The sequence below is a fragment of the Falco naumanni genome, chromosome 5 (genome assembly GCF_017639655.2).
Source record: "Falco naumanni isolate bFalNau1 chromosome 5, bFalNau1.pat, whole genome shotgun sequence".
Classification (NCBI taxonomy): domain Eukaryota; kingdom Metazoa; phylum Chordata; class Aves; order Falconiformes; family Falconidae; genus Falco; species Falco naumanni.
Genome location: NC_054058.1, coordinates 71,770,740 through 71,791,467, shown reverse-complemented (window position 1 = coordinate 71,791,467; position 20,728 = coordinate 71,770,740). Strand labels below are relative to the sequence as shown.

General features: G+C 48.4%; 1 protein-coding gene across 3 annotated transcripts in view; it reads right to left on the bottom strand.

Moving 5' to 3' along the window:
• TNPO3 (transportin 3) overlaps positions 1–16,734 on the bottom strand; it is a 44,676-nt gene extending 27,942 nt beyond the window's left edge. Inside the window, exons 1-3 of one of the 3 annotated variants that reach the window (XM_040595160.1) lie at positions 16,440–16,734; positions 16,054–16,170; positions 902–1,102 (exon numbers count right to left, since the gene is read on the bottom strand). In XM_040595160.1, coding sequence (XP_040451094.1) covers positions 902–1,102; positions 16,054–16,170; positions 16,440–16,565 — 444 coding nt within the window. In that variant the 5' untranslated portion in view covers positions 16,566–16,734. Of the gene's footprint in view, positions 1–901; positions 1,103–9,578; positions 9,761–16,053; positions 16,171–16,439 lie in introns of those variants that run through there. The other 2 variants (XM_040595161.1, XM_040595163.1) reach the window with 2 other exon arrangements.
• Positions 16,735–20,728: the final 3,994 nt, after the last annotated feature.

The window sequence follows — 20,728 nt, the reverse complement described above, 5'->3', positions numbered from 1 at the left end:
GGGAAAGGGGAAGAAAAAACAACAGAGCTAAGTGTGGTGGTTGATGAAACCTGCCCAACAGCACAGGAGAAAGGGTGCTGTGACTGTCAGACCTGAGCTCAGCAGGGCTGGCAGGTAACCCCAAGCCTGCAGAGGCAGGATATTAATTCACAGTATCTGTTTGTGTGTGCAGTCTCTGTGGTTAACTGCACAATGCCCACCGCCTCAATGCGGTGATGTTCTCTGCTGGGCTACTTAGGGGCTGAACAAGCAACCTTGCCTCAGTGTGTGCAGTGCCAGACACCCTCAGAAATGTATGGATAATGGGAATGCTGTATAAAGAACAAATGGACTTCCAAGAATATGCCAGCACGTCAGGAGAAATCCTCCCAGTCACTCAGGGCACTGCTGGGCAGATCAACATTTTGTCTCTATTGCAGAGCACAGGGAAAACCCCAGGAACAGCTGTTCGTCCTCTCAGCCCCTCCAAACAGCAAGCAAGAGGATGAAGTAATCAATTTAACTAATGGAACCAAATAATGAAGGAGGGCAAACAATTCTGTACTGGGAGACACGAACGGGCTGGCTGCAGGCATTGACCTCCTCTGTTCTCCACACTGGAGGAAAAGCAACCAAAGGAGACTAAGGGCTTTGTCTCAGAAAAAGTCAGAGGTGATAAAAGCTGGAGCTGGTCACCACTGCTGTCACCTGCAGCACCTAATTTTTCCTCCCCCAAGCTGGCAATTACTGTAAGGGAGAGCTCCAGCAGGGCTGTGACACAAGCCTGGCTACCAGTCTGCTCTCAACAGCAAGTTAGGACTGAACAGTCCAGACTTTACCGCTGAGAGCAGCCTCAACCCACTCTCTCTCTCTCACAGACATTTATCGAGCAGCTCCTTCCACCTCTCTGCTCAGCACCTACCTGAGTTACAATGACAGGTGACAGGTCTTTCAAGTTCTGGATGTGGGACAGCAAAGAGTCCCGTAATGAAGCATGGGAATCCGTGGGGAGTTCGTAGAAGGAAGTCTGTATCTTCATCTTCATGGTCTGTGCTGCAAAGTAGCATGACTCCACATCCTGACGGATCTGCAGCAACTGGTCAGAGATCTCCCACGCGTGGACCTGCAGGCAAAGCACAGCACCGTCAGCAAGCAGGCATGGGAATGTAGAGCAAACTCAGTAGGTACCAGCAGGCTTAAGAGCAAGCTCAAATTCCCCTAGATGAAGACACATCCTCTCCCCTAAAATACCCCCAGAATTTTCACCAGGAGAGTCCATGCCACACTGCTATCATGGCTCAAGCAGTGAGAGCTGACTAATGAAGGTGCTGGGGCCATAACACCCACCCCGTGAGCTGAACAAGCAGATCAGCTTCCAACACAGACCTGACATTGGCCGAGATGCTCACGGCCTCAGTTACCACAATCCATTTGGGAGAGAGGATCAGAAAGCGGATCTGATGACCACCCTTGCAGTACAGAGCAACAAAAGAGGCTTTTTTGGGCTAATTGCTGTACCTATTACACAGCAGTAAAAACAGAGAGAGCCCAGCAAGTGACAAATGGAAAAAGGAGGATTGGATAAAGGTCTCCCCAGATCAAAATAACGATATGTAATTGCAAGATTGAAGCTGCTGGACCCACCTAAGAGCACACACTGGGACCGGTGAATCTGCAGCAGACTATAGATGTGCTGAAGAGCTTGGAGGAGAGCCAGCAACAAGGCAAATCATCACCTGCCCAGCCTCAGAGAGGCAACAAACAGCCAACTGGCTGGTAGGACACTGAAGACTTTGCCCTGTGTGTGTGTGTGACCAGAAGCTACAAGGAGAGCACTGGGTGAGCCAGAGGAAAGGCAGGCACCACTGGATAGACCGCAGGCCACCCTTGCCTTGCTGAGATGGTGGAACAGGCAGCCCTGGGGGCAAGCCCCAGGCACCGTTAAGACCTGCTGAAGCATCTACTGTACAGGGCTTGGTGGGAAAAGGATGCCAGTCAGGGAAGGAAAGCTTGGCTAGGTTATCAAGTGTCACCAAACATCACCAAGGGACGGTGGGGCCACTGCTGGAGCACATCAGCATGGCTTGGGAAGAAACCCTTGGATGTGAGGTCTCCTGATAAGGAATGGGATCTTCAAAGGACTCAGACGATCAATAAAATGGTCCTCCTTTCCTGAAACATCTGCAACATGTTTTAGTTTAATTAAGAGCATTTGGGTTTTTTTCTTAAAAAATAAAATTAATGTTTTATTTTTCCAAAACACTTGAAATCTGAATTTCTGTGCATATTTAAGCTCAAACTAATAAATTCACACAATTCACCCCATGCATGCAACTAACATTGAATGCCTCGGCACCCTCCTCTGACCTGCACCCCTAAAGAAGCTAGACACAAGCCATGGGCGCTCCAGGATGACCAGATCCAACACTCAGACTGTATTTTCTATCAGTATAATCACTATAAAAATCACTCTGCTAGACTCCAAAAGATATCTCCTGATAGAAAATAAGGCTAATGGGTCATGTGACTGGAAGATGGTGGATATTTCTAATTTTTTTATTTGGCAGAGATGAAAGACAGTTCCAACTGACATTTCAGATGGACAAACATCACACTGCAAAAGGAGTTCCCCAAAAGCCTTGTGTTAACAGCCAGTGAGGCAGGACCCCACAACCACCACAGAAGAGGACTTTAACTAAAGTCTGTTCGTGTGCTACAGCACACTGAAGGGAACAATTAAATAAATATATTACAAAGGATTCTATTTTTCTGGCATTTAAAAACCATCTTATAGACAAAAATTCTAGTGGGGATACTGGCCACTGCTAAATGTAGATGTTACTGTTCTTCAGGCACTTGAAGCTGCCATAATGAACAGAAATCCCAGGAAAAAAAAACATCCCCTTAACTCTATCAGAAAGAAACATCCAGAAGGAAAAGCAGATCTGAGCTATTCACCTTCCCTATTCCTTTGCAGTCACAAACTTCTCCTATGCTTGGGATGTGTCTGCTGCTTACCCTCTGTTACCTACAAGGGAAGGCGAGCATTGAATTGGGCTGCCCAGCACAGCACGATCCTGTGATTCAGCCAAGCAACAACAGCAGCTGATAAACCATTATGGAAATAAGGGGGTTTTTCTCTTGAAAATCTTGTTTGGGTCCATGAGCCTATGCAGGCTACCTGTGTGAACACCTCTGGAAATCAAAGGAGAGCTCAGTCAGACAGCCCCGGTGCACCAGAGCTGACACAAAACCCACAGCATGGTCTCCAATATTTTAGTTTTTCAGACTTCAAGCACGCTTTGCACAAGGGCACCGTGGCATTACCCTTGACCCAGCACTGAACAATAAAATAAGACAGATGTCTTATTTTACTGAATTGAAACACTAGGAATTTCTGCATTTCACGAACCTAAAGCAGCATTAAAAATGAGCTGATGTCTATATAATGGAGCAGGATTACTGCTCTTTGGTTTAGCATGGTTAACAAATTACAAAATTCAACTGATTTAGAAACCTGGGAGCAGCACTTCAGATAAGAATCTTCAAGCCTGAACAATGCCATCAGGCAAAGCCCTCATCTCCAACACCCTTTAAGCCACAGGACCTTCCTGAATTAAATCCAGCATAAAATAAAGCCTCTACATTTCTAAAAAACAATTCTTCTAGTCCTCATTTCAGCCTGGTTAACAAAGGAGATTCAATTATAACCTTTGGCCAGTTGTTCCAATGGCTAAATATCAATTCTTTAAAAAAATACAGTCTGTCTAGCCTTGTCTTCCAGCCGCATTTAATACCTTCAGAGTAAAGAGCCACATGTGTTATCGAAATAGAACCCTGCATTGGCAAAACGGGTACAGACCACACAGCCAAGAAGAAATAACAGGCACAGTGGTTATGCTGATAAATCCCAGTTCAGCAAGCTCTCCCATATCCCAGCTTATTGGCTTCTGTAATTAAAATCCCTTTGTGGAACTTCAGTTCCTTTCACACCTTCAGTATTACACCAGATAGAATTGCATTACGTGACTTTATTGCCTGGATTTTCCCAAATATAAAATGAATTTGGCACTTCTGTTCCTCCCTGCGCAGAAGCACGCAGCCCACTGTCCCTGTCTGGAAAGCAACACCAACATTCAAATTTTGCTTTTTTAATATACTTGAGAAGCCTCCTCGTGATTCCTCGCTCCTTGTCAATCTTCTGCTGTTCAAAGACTAAAAAAATTCACCTTGAAAGAAAAAATAATCATGTTTCCAAACTTATATACCCCTTGCAGGAAGGTGGGTGCCCAGAAACAGCGGTGGTCTGCAACACCAGCCGATGCTCAAGAAACCAGATGTCCTGGGTCTGTGGCCAGGCACATCCCAGGGGTCTGCAGCATCACGCAGCAGGGAGATACAAGGCCACGAGCAAGCCACCAGGCTGTTTGAGACTTCAGGTCAAGGTCAGCATGATCCAATCTTATCCCCAGTGAAAAAAACAGTATTTTTTGCATATGTCAAAGTAAAATTCTGATTTCTTTATAGTCAATATTAGCAGAGGGCTCAGCTCCTGAATCTACTCCCTGAAATTCTGTTGCAAGATATTTTTATGGTCATTTTAGCCCATAACGTAGTATCTGAGCCAACTGTCAAATCCAAAAGGACCCAGACACAAGACTAATGTATGTCAGGGATCCTCAGACCAGCCCCAAATGCTCAGCACTTTGGTGTTCTCCCATCTCTTCTCCCCTTCTCCTTTTAGCTCAACTCTGAAAAACTGAAGCAAACAATGGCACCCCAACACAACAGACAGAGCCCCAGAAACAGCACAGTGATTGCCTTACACTCAGTGCCTCAGCAGCTGCTGAATCCATCCCTCATCTCCAACCTCAGGCTGATGCTGTGAATTGCTTTTATCTTTGAACTTTGCCACAGTGACAGGCTGGAGGACAGCTGGCCAGGACTGCCCACAGACACATGGCTGGCCAGGCTCACTTTCAACAGGTACTCACCAGACTTGGTGAGTTCACAATGGTCAAGGAGAGTCCTTTTGGAGCTGCCACATTTCAGACAAGCTCCTTTCCTGTTACCAGGCTTTGATCCTTCCTTCCCAGCTGCCTCTGTGACCATGGGCTGTTAAATAAGCTTTCTCCAATAACTCCAGCTATTGCTGGCATATAAATCGCCTGTAAAAGCTTCAAAATGGGTATTAAGAAAAATTTGGAGGTATTTCTGACAGAAATGTCCCTACGGATTTATTTATACTCTTCAGGTAATTCCCAAGCTAGCAATAAATAAAAAGCCCTTCTTAAGCAACTAAACAACTACAATAGCTAGAACCACACCAGACCTTCTAAGACTCGTATTAAAAACTTTCTCAACTCAATTAATGGGCACATACTTTCCACAGCATTTAGAATAGAACAATTATGGACAAGGCGGCAGAAACGGGGACTCAACAGTAAGTGTGTTAGGATATCCTACCAAAAAGCATGCCAAAACCAAAGCCAGAGAGCCCAGCTCTGCTGTACAAGCAACAATCTAAGTGTCTGGAAGTCACTGATTCAACAAAGACAGCAAAATTACTAATGGTTTTGTGATCACTAATGACTGACGATACTAAAAGAAGCTATTTGTATGCCCCAAAATTACTGCAGCATATTCAGAAATTGTACAAAGCATTCAAGAGCTGAAATAAGATGGCTTGCGTGCCCTCAGGCAGCTCCAACAATGACTACCTGGACTGCCAATCAATATACATACATGAAAAAAAGCCACCCTGAAGTAGTATTTAGCAAAAACAAATATATACGGCAGCAGAACAGGTAAGGAAGACCTTAAAGAAATGTCAGGTTAGGAAATAAATAAAATTCTTAGTCTGTGACTGCAGCTATCAAATACCCAATCTATATCTCACTACAAAGAAGACATCTCACCAACAACCACAGAGCAGCTGAGTACCTCAGGAGATTTAATGTTATTCATGGAATTTTTTTCTGGGCACGTGACAACAAAGTATTTCCAGAATGTTAGAAGAGAATGGGTTTAAATTCTAGCACTGACCACCAGACCGCTAAAAAACCCCAGTTAAGAGCATCCTCCAGATAGCAGGCACTTGTGGGAAGGAAAATGACGTGCTATCATATTATAAATAGCTCAGATATGATGCTGCTATTACTTTATGAAAGGATTTTTATATAAAATTGAGGCTGTTCTACAGTCAAAAGCAAAAGTGCTTTTGCAGAGATCTACTGAAGCTCCCAAGGAGGAACGAGCCAAGTGCTGTTGTGATGTTATAAACAAATCATGAGCTGCCATTCCCATCTGTACGTAAGAGTCTGTGGCTTAAAGTTTGGCTTCCTCCAGTCCCCCTAGGATCTATCCGCACATAGTCTTGCTCACATGTGTAAGATTTGCTTTTACCATCTATCTAACTTCATACTGGAGTTCAAAATGTACTTTTGATGTTAAAAATAAGCAATAAAAGAACAAGCAAAAACCAGAAAGACAGCTCAAGTCCTTGTCACTGAGCTCTGAAGATTACCACCCAAAGGGCTTTGTCTTGATACACCCGGCTTCTCGAGGCAGATAAAAACCAAAACCCCATACCAAAGTGCAGAGCATTTGCAGCTTGACATTTACTGCTGGGATGGAATAAGAGTTGGGTATTTACATGGCTGTAATGAGAAGAGACAAAGATGTAAACAAGGCGAGCCTAGGGACCTTCTTCACACAAAGAAAAAACCATCCCCACAAAAAAAAAAAAAGAGCTGTATTTCAGTTTTAACAAATGGGTAGATGAGAAGGCACTCATTTAGAGATGACTTGTAGTGTTTAGAAAATTATAATTGAAAACATTTGCAGAAAAATCCAGTGTATTTTTCATCATTTTACTGTTCCATCACTTTTCTGCAAGAAAAGAGGACCAATGCCTAGTGAGTTCCACCACACTAATGGCATCCAGAGGGCAGAGATCATCAGCTGGACAGGAGCTGTCTACAGAAGCTTTAAGATTCATGAAGATCCAAGAGTAGCAAGTCTTAAATAAATAAAAACCTTCACTCAAGGGAGGGGAAAGAAAAATGCAATGGAGCAGAATGAGTACCCCATGCCCAAACCATCCACACCTATGTCAAGACTCCCAGCTCCATCCTCACAAAGCTCATCCACAAAAGCAGCCCCACACCCCCACATGAAGCACTCAAGATGATGTCACCCAAGCTCCTATACAAACACAGCCTTGATGCAAGAAAAAAGCCTCAATCCTGGAGCTGGGTGGAAATGAAGCTGGCAAGATGCGTCGTTCCTGCGCGTTTTGCAGCTAGGAGGAATGGGAGGCTGGAAACCATAATTGGCTCTCAAAGTTAAGAAGCATTGCCTCTTCTGCTCAGAAGAGGATGCACTGCCTGAGAAGCAGAAGGATTTTAGGTAGGAGGACACATCTACCAGCCTTGGTGCAGAACCACCTCCCCAGCTCCAGTCCCATGGCAGGTCCACACCAGAAATCTCCAGAAGAAGAGGGATTGTTTCCTTCCTTGTGGACAGCTCAAGCTGTTCTTGAACCCATGTAGGAAGACCTCTTGCTGGCACTGTATCACCTTCTGGCCCCAGTACTATATAAAGTTACAGCTCCTGAGGGATGCAGCCAGTTCCTACCACCTACTCCTCCACCTGACCCACTAACTAGCAGAAGCAGCTTCAGTTCAGCTGATTAGACCCTGGAGATGGAGAGAGGGCAGTGAAACAGGCACCACATATTTTGAAAGATGAGGACTGGACAAAGAGACAAAGAATTGCCTAGACATCTTGAGAGCTACTCTCATTTAACGAAGCATGGTAGGAAGCATCCTTGAAAATCTGCACTTGGCTTTGATCAGCCCGAGGCTGAACACAGATGAGTATCCTACAGAAGTGCTCACTGTGTCCCTTCAGTGCAGAACAAGAGGCACCAAAAGACTCGAGACATGGAGTTTGGCTATGCACATCTAACCAAAGGACATGCAGATGGCTCTAAGCAGCTGTGAATGTTCCCTAAGCTCCAAATTCGGTTTAGAACTAGGTGGTCACCACCATAATGTAACCTCCTAGTACAAAGCAGGAGACCATGAGCAAGAGGGAGGGATTCAGAGCTGTATTACATCGGGTGCCGATGCTGGAGGGAGTTCATGACAGCTCAACTTCACCCATCCCAGCCAGAAACCTTCAATGACAAGTAAGTCCTTCTCAAGAAACCAGCTTGGGAAAGGAACATCCAGTCTATTCAATCTCAGCTAGTGGAAGAGTTACTGGCAGAACAAATCTTCCAGCTATACGGAAGCTGAAGCACCAGCCAGAGGAGCTCCTAGCACAGCCTTAAATTTTATAAATCCTTTTCAGACAAAGGCTGGCTTGAGCCATAAAGCTGTGAGAACAGGGGAGGCTTCACGCTTGAAAGGCAGCCATGAAGTGTTTCTCTTACACCCCAGCCTTCCAACAAAGAGCTGTCTGTTTCCACTCTTCGGTCAAGTGGTACCTCCAAAGTATGATATGCCCAAGGTCATAATTCACAAGCCAAGCCAGCTGGCAAACCCTCTCAGCTATTGAGCAGCCTCTCCCCAGGGGCTCGTCCAGGCTTTTGAAGGACAGTTCTAATGGACTTCATGCACTGAGCTCAAGCAAGCCTTAGGCAAAGACAGTGCATTCAAAGTCAAGTCTTCTGCTCCACAAGACTTTGAAGATGACTTCAGAGGGCCAGTCAAGGTAAGCATCTTCCAGTGGACAGCCTGCCAGCCAGACCTATGTTTGTTATTGAGAAAACAGATGGCAGCTTGTGTGCTGGAGATGCGGTTGCACCACGACGGGAGCCCAGCTACAATCCCTGAAATTTCTCTCCTTTTCCACACACCAAAGTGAAGGAAGGAATGGGCCTATTCAACGCCAGTCTAAGAGATGGATACCAAAACAGCACGAAGATGAATTACGAGTTCGTAGGTGCCGTGAGAATGAAGAGCTTCCAGCTCAAAAGGGAAGTATGTAGTGGATCCTTTGGTAAAACCTTGCCGCAGAGGCAGCATTTCCTTCTGAACTTTCACCAACATGTTTAACTTGCATTTTTTCCCCAATTTATAATCTCATGCCCCTTCCTTGAAAGGATTCAACTGCTGCCATAGGCAATCTTTACCATGGAAGATTTACATCGTAGTAAGGAAGGCTCTCAGAAGACAGCTGAAAAACCTAAAACTCAGAATCACAGAATAACAAAGCAGCAAACCTGGAGGTCGCTGGTCAGACCCTCTAACCAAAGCAGAAGCAATTTAAGTCAAGCCCATTCAGGGCAGTTGAGTAGGTCTCCAAGGATGGAGACCTCCTCAACCCTGGTCTTCGTTCCAGGATTTATCCATCCTAATGCAGCCCAAGAACAACTTGGTCTCCTAAACCCCAAACCACAACATTGCTTTCCAGCCACTCATCCCAAGGGGGGGTTTCACATCCCAGGGAATGGACTTTGAATTGGCCTTTGCTGAACTGCCTGAGGTCCCCATAAGCCCATTCCTCCACCCATCAAGGTCCCTTGGAAGAGCAGCCCTGCCTCCAGAGTATCAACTACTCCTCCAGCTTGGCATCATCCGTGAACTTACTGAGGATGCATCTGTCCTATCATCCAGGTGATTAACATTCAGCAGCATCCATGCTACTATCGATCCTTTGGGAATGCCACTCGTAACCGGCCACCAGCTGGACTTCAGGTCAATGACCACTCCTGTTTGAGCCCTGTGATTGGGAGAGTTTCCCAACCATCAGGTCCATCTCTCTCCAGTTCGATTACAGGAACACTGTAAGACACTGCATTGAAAGCCTTGTTAAACATCAAGGAACAGGACATCCACTGCTCTCCCCATCCACCACACCAACTACCTTATCATAGGAGGGTGCTTGGTTGGTCAGAAAACTTGTGCCTTCTAGACTATCAGTGCAGAAGACATCATTCTTGCTTCTGCAGCCTTTTCTACCCATTGCTTTTGGCCACATATGGCCCGATTTCTTGACACATATTGAACGCTTCAAAAACTCAGAACTAACATCACTAGAGGACCTGGGCCAAACACAACCCTGCAGTCTGGAGCATCTCAGTGAGTGGGGAATGAACACAGCCCCTTCTACAAAAGATCATTAAGATCTCCTTTTAGTGTGCTGGCACACAGATTCTCTTCCAAAGCTCTGTCAAGATACCATCACCTCTCAAAAATCCATCAATGGCTCAAGCAGGCTGCTGGAGGCAAGGTTCTCTCCAGCTCTGGTGAGGGCATCCACATTGCAAGCACTGCTCTCCAAACAAGCAGATCACCTCCGGAACAATGCTTGTAAATCTGTGCTTCCTTTGCATGTGCCAAAATGAACTTCCAGGCATGCCTCTGCAGCAGCCACTCACGCATGATGGCCCAGTACAACTGGCCAAATGCCCCAATAGACCAAAAAAACCCATGAGATGAAGACCAGTAACCCTGTCCTTGAGTACTCGGTTACTGGGGTAACCAGCGACAAGCATTCTTGCGAATCTGGGAATTTCTCATTTATACTGGTTTGCTGGCAATATGAAACACAAATTTTGGGTCAAGCTAAAGCCTTGTTGACCAGGATGGTTTGAGCGATGGTCATACCATCATTGCCACAGGACCAGATCTAAGCTTGAAGCCTTCTCTGAGCAGTAGGGTGGATGGAGACCCTCAAAGGTGACCCTTCCCACGATCCTGTGATGTTATTTCAGGTAGGGAAGGAGGAAAGTTATTTTGGTGTTTAGAAGAGCGATAAGCCTGATGCTCTCAAGCTATGTGGCCCACAAGCAGCTCAAATACATCTCCTGCACTGTGCCTGTGCCACACAGCAGCAGGAGGGAGTGCACAGTGGGGCAGAGCAGTGCAGAACTGCCAGGGTCACACATGGATTTTGGCAGGACAAAAGGTCCCTATTGATTGGACAACGCCAGCCCATGCCAGTCTCAAAGCGACAGACAGCACCAAGCCACAAGCACATATAAAGGAAGAGCAACGTGGCCACACCAAATTTCGGCCATTCAAGACATCAAATGAATCTGTTTTTTACACCTTTGAGTAACTCAGGAGGGGGCAGTAAGAGTTGGCCATCCTGGATGCTGTAGAAATGGCACCCAAAGGTTCCCTTGACCTCTTGGCTGCAGCATGACGTGGGGACTTTACATTGACTTCTCATCACCCTAAAATGAAAAAGCTTTAAACAGTGTGTGCAAACAAGAGGGAAGCCAGACTGTGCCTTCCTTTCTTAACCTCCTTGAAGAAATGATCTGTTTATCGTGCATTTTGTGGGTTCCTGTCCACACAAGCAGCACTGATCATGGGGTGCAAGGGGAGTGAGATTTTATTTCCCTTAAAATGATTTGGGAAAGAATACCAAAATAATTTCCAGCACGCTTCAATTGGTAAAAGGTGTTTTGTTGGCTTTTTTTAATTATTTTAATTAGGGGTTATAATTCTACCCAATATTATCACTAAATTAACTTTAGGGACAGATCAAAGGAAAACTACATCAGAATTAGTCACTTAAATGAACCCTGTCTGGCTACGAGCCACATATAATTTCCACCTCCTAGAAAGCACTTAATAAATCAACGTTAAATCACAAACCAACCTACACTTAATCCACACCAAAAAAAAATCCAACACACCAGCTTGCAGCTGCTTATCTGCACTGCACATTTCATGAACCCTCCACTCCAAAGACAAGCTAATGATGAAACACTTAAGAAAGCAGGATCAGAAAGCTGAACACATTTGAAACAAGTTTAATACCTACATTTGGTCCGACTCTTCTGCATTAAAGAAACTCCCAACTACTCTGGAATTAGCCTTTATGCAACTCCAAACATACAGCATAGGTTTGTCGGTTGAATGATCCTCAAATTCTGTGATTTAGGTAAAGTTGTACAGTTCTACAGCTGAGCTCTTCAGTGCTGTACAAGACACAGGCAAGCTCACAACTCTTCAAGATACTCTGTTAAGAGCATGCCTCATTCCCCTGAAATAATTAGCAGTTAACAGGCAAGAAACGATGCTGCAGAGGGAAGAGATGGACAAATCTGAACCACCCAAGCCAATCGCTACCAACAATCTTACCGACACCTCTCAGTAGCACACTGTCAGCACTGCATAGTGATTCAGGCACACACAAACTAACATTTAAGCTTTAGCTTCCCATCCCCACAATGGCTTTAACGTGTGACAACCATCCTGGCAAACAGCCAGATCTTAAGACAATACCACAACTCCAGAAATGCAAAAAAATAGCAGCAACCCAGTCCCACCAGCCCATCCCACCAGAGGCCAATGGTGCAGAACCAATTGAGACTGAACTGCTCAAGTATCAAACAGGAACAAATCGCATCTAATCAAGTGCTATTCTGGCTGGCAACGAATATTTAAGAAATTTTAAGTCATTTGAACAGAGATGGTTTGTGAACAGAAGACAGCCCACAGAAAGGACCTTCAGGTTATTAAATCCAGACTTGATCCAGCTTGAGATACAAGGAGACCTTATTTATAAAACAGGAATGATAAGCGAGTGTTTGGCCAGTACAGCCACTGCTTGAGGATCGGCGGATGACACTCCAAGCCTTTGGCTTGTCACTGTTGACAGTCAGCAAGCAGTTGGAGCAGCAGTCATTTTCCTTATCAACCCACCTAGAGAAGTCAGCACCAAAACCCACCACACACTCTGCTTTTACATTTTTATGTCAACCTCTGGGCACAAAATCCTCACTTGAAGCTCATCACTGAGGTTGTATGTTCCATAAAGCTGATGCCTTGCACACCACATCTCAGCAGCATGTTGTTAAAGAGAGAGATGGGATGACTGGTGCAGAAAAACGGCAAAGGAGTTTTTATTTTCAGTCTTCCCCTAAAAGCTACAGTCCCACGAGCAGGCTTCTGCCACGCTGCTCACTGCAGCTACGGGAAGGACATGTGCCCGCTGCTGCCTTAGCTCCCTCCCTGCAAGGGGAGGGAGGACACAGATCCCTAAGGATGGAGGGTGGCAGAATAACCTCCGTATTATGTATTTATAAACTCTATATAATTGTATAAAATATAGGTATAATAAGAGTACTTGCATCTTCAGTGGTGCCTGGTGCAACAGCTCATGAGTTGTATTAGGAGGAGAGGACTTAATTTCAGGAATGGCTTTCAATCTGAAAGGAAGCCAGCTAGTTCCTGGTACAGCTAAGGCTGCGAGTTACGTTTGCCTTCATAAGCTTCCTGAAGAATGCTGCTACTTAAACATCTAAGTTTCATCTCTTTGCACAAGAAAAATAAGCAGAAAGACCTTTACTTTCCAACACACCTTCCAGGCACTTGCTCCAGTGAACGTCCTGCAACCATTCATCAGCAAACTCCTTGCCAGCATATCCCAAATCATCTTACCATACTCCACAACATGCACAAGAAGAGTTTCCAGCTTTGAAGCTCTGCTTTGCCACAGGCAGCACTAATCCTGCAGCACCTCGCCATGCTGAGCACGCAACACCAGTGACAGGCACGGAGCTAGCACTGCTTGTTAAGCACAATTCCCCCAGTCTCATAAAGAAGCAGCCAAAGCTTCTGTTACACTCTTTATGAAAAATGATGTTAAATCAGACCTCAGCCATCAGCTACCTGCAGCTTTAGACTCTCAATTACACACAATACTTATATCACAAGCTTTCATTTAGGCACAGGGATCAGACAACCTCGTACCTGCAGTATGAAGTTGCTAAGAAGCAGCATATCATCATCCCTGTACACAGCAGTAAAACTACCAGGCAGTTTTACCATGACTGGGGCATGCTCGTACCCCACGGTGGCTGTGGGCTCCCACGTACCACAGGGTTAAGATCACACATGCTGACACCTGGCAACATCACCCATCCGAGCAGTTATCTTCTCTCAGTGAGAATGGGGGGACTGGACAGCCCAAGGCCTTGAGCAAGTCAAATTTGTTATCTGTTATGTTAATGCTATCAAAAGTACTCACATTCCTCTGGCTTGCATCCGAAAGTTGAAATAAATTCAGTAAAGAATAGTTTAAACAAGCTGAACACACTGAATGAAATCAGGCTGTGCCCCACAACACCTGAAAGTCTGAAAACCAACTGGAATTAATCCTTGGATGCAGCAAATAAATCTCTGAAAGGATCAGGCCAAATAAGCATAAATAAAAAGCAAGAAGTAGAAATGCTGTCAACCTGGAGTCCAGGTGGCTCACCGCTTGTGTTTAAAACACCCTTGTACATACAACAGTCAGTCCAGAGCTGAAAAGGGATTTCTGAAGGCATTTCTCTTGAGAAGAGATCGGAGAGATATTCCTCTCTGAAAAGCACAGGGATCCCCTTTGTTTACTGGTACTAGAGCTGAGGTGCTTCACACACGCTTATCTGCAAGGCAGGACAAAAGCAGCCGTGCAGAGAAACTGTTCAGCCACCAGAGACTGGACAACAGCCAGAGCCAGTCAAGGGGAGCAGCGCAGAGAGAAGCCTTATAGGAACACAAAGGCTAAAACCACGTAAGGACACCCATGATTTAGATTAAAAACAACCTGGACAACACAGGTAAGAGCCCAAAGAAACCACAGTGGAGTAAAACAAACGCCAAGACTTCCCAAAGACAAAGACATCCCATCCTTACAGGTGGTCAGGATATTAAAAAATAAAAGCCCAAATACTTTGAGCTCTCCTCTCGATGGGGCAGTTTATAGTAAGTGTGGGCAGCCAGAGTGCAGCCTGCAGACCTCTAATGCAGAGAAACCATCTTCAGCCTCCCGTCCCAGCACTGATAACAGATGAAATCCATCTTCTTCATCCTGTTGCATCCTTTGCCCATCCCTGTTTTTCCACTCTGCCCCAAATGCTGACCAGGAACTCCTCTAAGCACATTGCAAAACGCTTATCTACCCCACCAAAGGATCCAAAGTAATTGTGGCACCATTAACTCCTGGCCCGCTCAGACAGAGACCTGGCAGCCCAGAGGCCTCAGCCAGTAAACATGGAGCACCCACCACTGTGACCACAGAATTGGGTTGTTCCTGGAACAAGAATAATCTCGGAAATAATAATCGCTCTCTTTAAACTGAAATGAGGTCTTTGTAGGGGCATAACCACAGCTGGTAGTGCCCTGATCCACTGAAGGCTTGGACCCAGCACCGATCAGTGTTGAGCCACTTCATGGACCCAAATTCTCCACATGTGCCTCCTGAACAGCAAAGTCCCCTTCCTGAGGGGGGCAAATGAGGAATGTGGCTGCCTAAATACAGACACACAACTGACAGGTTTTTCCTTGCTTAGCAGAATTGTTGCGGAAACAGATGCTGCTGCAAAATCTCACAGTTGGATGTAACCCTGTGCAGTGTGCTCAAGTAAATTACAAACAAAGGGGGGGGAAAAATGTGAGTTTGTGGTAACAAACGGTCTAAAGATTTACCAGCTGGTGGGAAACTGAAAGACCTGAACGGAGCTCTGTGAAACCTGCTTGGGAGGGTGGTGAGAGAGCTGAGGAGAGGAACTCTCTGCTCTGCTCCACAGGATTCAGGCTTTGAGATAAATGGCCCACCGAGGGAGGCAGGAGGCTCACTCCTCCAGAAGTCTTAACATGAGAGAGAAAACTAACCAGACTTCTCCCAGGAAGGCATCAGCAACCACCAAAGATTTTGGGGGAAGAGCAAAGGAGGAAAACTATGCCCCACAATGCCACAAAGGGCACCAGAGCTGCACAGGGAGTGATGCATCAGTACAAAAGATAACAAGGAGAAACAACAGGGTTTGGAGAGGAGACAAAACAAAGTCAGCCCCAGCTTTACAACTGAGAGGGAACAAATCTGTTTCCATCAGGACAATGCAAGGTGGGAAAACACACACTGACTCCCAAATTTAGCCTTAAGGCTAAAGTTTGGGGAGAAAGAGCTCGCCATCCATCTTTTACAGACCCCAGAGATGAGGAACAGGGCTTTGGCTCCGTCACAGTTGCCCTCCACGCTTTCGGCTCCCTCCCGCCGGCAGCGGGCCAGGAGGGCGATGCTGCCCCCGGGCCTGGCGCGGGATGCCCGCCAGCTCCTCACCTCAGGCGGCGGGAGGAGGCCGGGGCGAGCTGCACATTTTTCCCCGACACCTCCCGGCGCCGTTTCCTCTTTCCCAGCCTCCGTGAGGGCTGTGCCAAACATGTCAGCCCGTCCTTCCTGTTATTAAAAAGAAAAGCCGCGGAGAGAGCTGACAAAGGCCGGGCCCGGGGCTCCCCAGAGCCGCGGGGAGGGCGGCCTTACCCCAACAACCCCCCCGCCGCCGCCGATGGAGCCCCAGGGAGCGGCCCGCCGCGGGGCCGGGCCCCCCCACTGGGCACCGAGGAGACGCGGCCGGTCGGCGCCCCCCGGGGCGGGGAGCCACCGGGACTGCGCCCCCTCCCCACCCCCGGCCGTGCCCCGCCGCCCCGCTCCCCACCAGGCCTCACCGATCTCTGGAGCTCGCCCAACCAGCAGCTCGCCCGCTCCTTGCCGCTAGGATCGGGATCGTGGTAGAGCGCCTGCACGGCCTGGTAAACCACCTGCAGGCTGGGCTTGCCCCCGCCGCCCTCCATAGCTGCTCTGCCGCCGCCCCTCAGCGCCACCCGCCGCTGCCACCCGCCGCCATCTCCTCGCCCTGCGCGCTCCGGTACCGGGACAGGGCGGTGCAACCGCCCAGCGGGCTCCCCTCGGAAACACGCGCCCGCTCCCTTCCGTTCCGCTCCCTTTCTGTTCCTCCTCGCCCCGCTCCGCACCGCTCCGTGCTGTTCCGTTCCGCCCCGGCCCCGCTCAACTCTGCCGCCCCCCGCCTCTCCCCCCGGCACCGAGCGGCTCCGCCGGCCCCGCCCGCAGCAGGCCCGCTGCCGGGCTTCCGGGGGTGCGTCGGGCAAAGCGGCCCGGGTGCGCCCGGCCCCACGCGGAAGGGACGCGCCCGGCGCGGCGGGAAGGAGCCCACGGCCCGCCCCCGCCTCCCCCCCCCGCCATCGGCCCGGCCCGTGGGCGGCCATAGGCCTCCCAGCTGCTCCACTCAGCTCGGCCGGGGGGGTCCTGCCGCAGCCCCGGGCCCGTAACCCCCCCGCCTGCTCCTGGTGCCCTGGGCCTGTGGGAACAAGTCACCCTTGTCTCCATAACCTGATCTGGGGGAGCCCCGCTGCCCCCCCCAGCCTCATCAGCCTGGCCCACTGGGGTCCCACTGCCCCCCAGTCCCTTTACTCCATCCTGCCGGGGTCCCACCTCCCACCACCACCCCAGTCCCATCAGCCCGACCCACCGGAGTTCCATTGCCCTCCAGTCCCATTACTCCATCCCACTAGGGTCCCATCACCTACCAGTCCCCTTTTCCCAGCTCAGTGTGCCCCATTACTCCCACTGCTCCCAACAGCCCAGCCCAGGGTGATCCCAGTCCCCCTTCCTACCTCCATTCCCAGCCCCTTGTTGCCCCCGTCTCCCTGTGGGGTAAGTCACCACCCTCCTGCACTGACCTCCCACAGAGTCCCACCAGCTCCCCAGCCCCACAGGGCTGCCCCAGTCCCCGCTTCTTGTGGCCTCAGCCCCACAGAGGCTTCTCTTGTTTTTTTTAGGAAAGGGGCTGACCCACCAGACCTGCCCCTCTGGAGCCCTTCTCCCACCAAAAACTGGGGACAGATAATGATACAGGGCAGGGGGGGGCAGAGGGCTGACCCCAGGGAAGAAGATGGGAGCGTGGCAGGATGCTCCGGCAGTGCCAAGAGCTGGAAGGGTCAGCGTGATCTCTCCCACCCATGAACAGAGCTCTGTCACCTCCCATGGTCAAAGAGATGAGAACTTCCATCAGACAGGGTCACTTTTGGGGTAATCCAGACCTTTTTTTGACCCCTCTCTGAATACCCAGAGTTGGGAGGATCAGCAAACCTGTGGATCAGCGGGAAAAGAGCTGCCACAACAGCACAGGACTGGGGGCTTCTCTCTGCCCCACTCCTGGAATCCCCATCATGGTCACGCCATGGCCAGGATGCAACCCCCAAGTGGAAGGGGTTTGGCTCTGGTTTATCCCCTTGCCCACAGGGATGAAGCTTTGGCTCGAGCGATGGGGGGCAAGCAGAAACCTGAAATTAGGGGTGATGCTTTTTTCCTGCCTCCCTCGTGTGTTCCCCCCAGCACATGCCTCCACAGGGGGACTGGGGCTGGGTATTTCTGCATGAGACAGCCCAGCCAGCCGCTGGCACGGTGCCAAAATCGCCAGCCCTGCTGATTTTGCTGTCTGGGACAGAGCAGCCTGCACACAGGGTTTAACCCTCCAGCTCATCTTCTGCCACTGTTGGCATTTCTGGCTGGATGCATTGATGGGAAAGGGTCAAATCCAGACCCCAATATCCAACTGGGGACCCGCCGTGAGCCAGATCCCGCTTTCCCAGGACTGAGCTGTCTCCAGTCCCACACTCCAGCTCCAAACATGGATGTGGGGATGATCCAGACCCAGATTTAGTACAAATACCAACTCTGTTAGGAAACCAGAGCCCCTCTGTTAAAAACCAAGTGATCTGGCACAAAAAGACCCCAACAGAGAGGAGTGAGCCCCAAAACAGAGCCATTTATGGGGTCTCCTGGAGGAACAGGGTTTGGGACAGGCCAGTCAAACCAGTTACACCCAGAAACTACGGGACACCCACCAATTATTATATAATATAAATATATTAAGCATGAGTATATTAAAATCCCAGACCATAAGTTCATTGAGCACTTGGGTGGCAAATCCTCAGATGCAAAACCCCAGGGTCTCCATGGATAAAACACCAACCGAGGGGTCTACCGCCTTTCTGTTGCAGGCTGTGCCCAAAAGTGACTTGTGCAGGACAGTGTCCTGTTGGCCCTGAAGCCACACTGCCCATAACTCCTCTTATTCAGGATGAAGAATGATGGGCTGTTATCCAGTAAACTCATTCCCCTGTCCATAAGCCAATCAAATCCCACCAGAACTGGTGGGGTGAAAATATATCAACATCTAAATGGCATTTTAACGGGAGGGAATTCCTCCAGTAAGTTCTGGAGCAGGTGTAACCACATCCCAGCCCATCTGGAAGGGAAGAGGGTATCCATCTCTGGAGGTGAATGATGGAGACCTAACCAAATGGTTTAATTTTCAGGCGTAACATGGCTGGTGGTGTATTCCCTCCCACACCTCTCAGCAGACACCCAAGTTGAGGTCACCCTTCAATGAGAAGGAGCTCCTACAGGTCCTGGGTTCTTCAGGACTTGCAGGAGCTTGTAGGGATCCTGGCAAGGCCAAAGCCCAGGGTGCATTATGACTGTGCACCTGCAGAAGTGCAGCTTCTGAGGACAGGGATGGATGGTTACTCATGGCAAGGCACCTCGTTTATTGATACACAACATTTCACAACATCAGGCTGTGACCCAACAATACATGGAGACCATTCAGCCTATGTAGAGGACTCACAGAAGGAGGATGCCAACACAGATTGTGGCAAACAAGCTCCCCAGTAAAGCCTCATTAGCTTCTAAATGATCTGGGTCAACCCTGGGGTGGCAAGGTTCCCCATTGTGGTGGTCTCCGTGGCATAAACCTCTGCTTGCTCCTTCCCTGTTGGATACCAGACCCATCGCTGGAGATCGACCCTTAAAATACAGACCTCATTCTCCAACCTTGAAAGATGGGGAGACTCTGCTCCTGCTCCCCAGGGAATCCCACAGCCCAGCACAATCCAGAAGATGCTTATGCTCATGGCACACCGTAACTGGATCAACGGGGACACCTGGGACACAATGGCTTGGTCTGACAACACAGGTCGAGGGCATGGATCAGGGATCCAGGTGGAAGCACCAAGCAGATCCCTTGTCCAAAGGATGTCGAAAGCATTGATATTGATCTCCCACGCAACACACTCACCCTCCCCACCTCTGACGGCATCATGGTGGGCTGGCAACATGTGAAATATGTCACTTTCCCATATCACAGGTGGCAACGTCACCTTGACAGTGTGACCACTCCTTTAGGCAATTGGTAGACTATGACTGTTCTTCATCGTCTGATCTGGAAAGCTTTTGATGGCAACCATGGTATAACCTCAACTTCAGGTATAAATGATGATCATCTGTTGTCTGTTGGACAAACTGTCCAGGCTAATCATCTGCAATAAGACTGTTCTCCTTCCAAACACCTCTTTGAAGCTCCACGTGGAAGGTGGTCAGCCATCAGGGGAATGAACATCTCATTTCTGAGCAGCAGATAGGCAAACCAGCTGTTACTCAAGTTTTCTGCTCTGGATCCTTGGTCCAACATTATTCCTCATCCCAATTACTTGTTTGGCAATTAGCCTGGAATCAAAAACAACGTGTGGGCAATCAGGAGTACCAGATTAAGAAGGGTGTTGGGGGAAAACTCTTTTAAAAAGTTTCCTTCCCTTCTCGTAATCGTTATTGTATAACCATTAGGTCATACCTAGTAATGACAATAATGCTCATTCCCTTATCCCAAGGATGGGACAGCAATTGCATTGCCCACTTTACAAATGCAGTTTCTTGGCTGGGTAATGAAGTTGGGTTGCTTCACCACCATTAGACGCCAAATTTGGCTGGTCAGCAGAACCTGCCCCAAAGCATCCTGGTATCAACCTCATTTGGAGTAATTACTCCCCAGCACCCCAAATTATTAGCCACAACTTTTTGAAGGATTACGATGCCCCAGGGCACAACTTCAGCCTGGGTGGGGAAGAGGAGCCATGGTAATTAAACTCTGCATTGC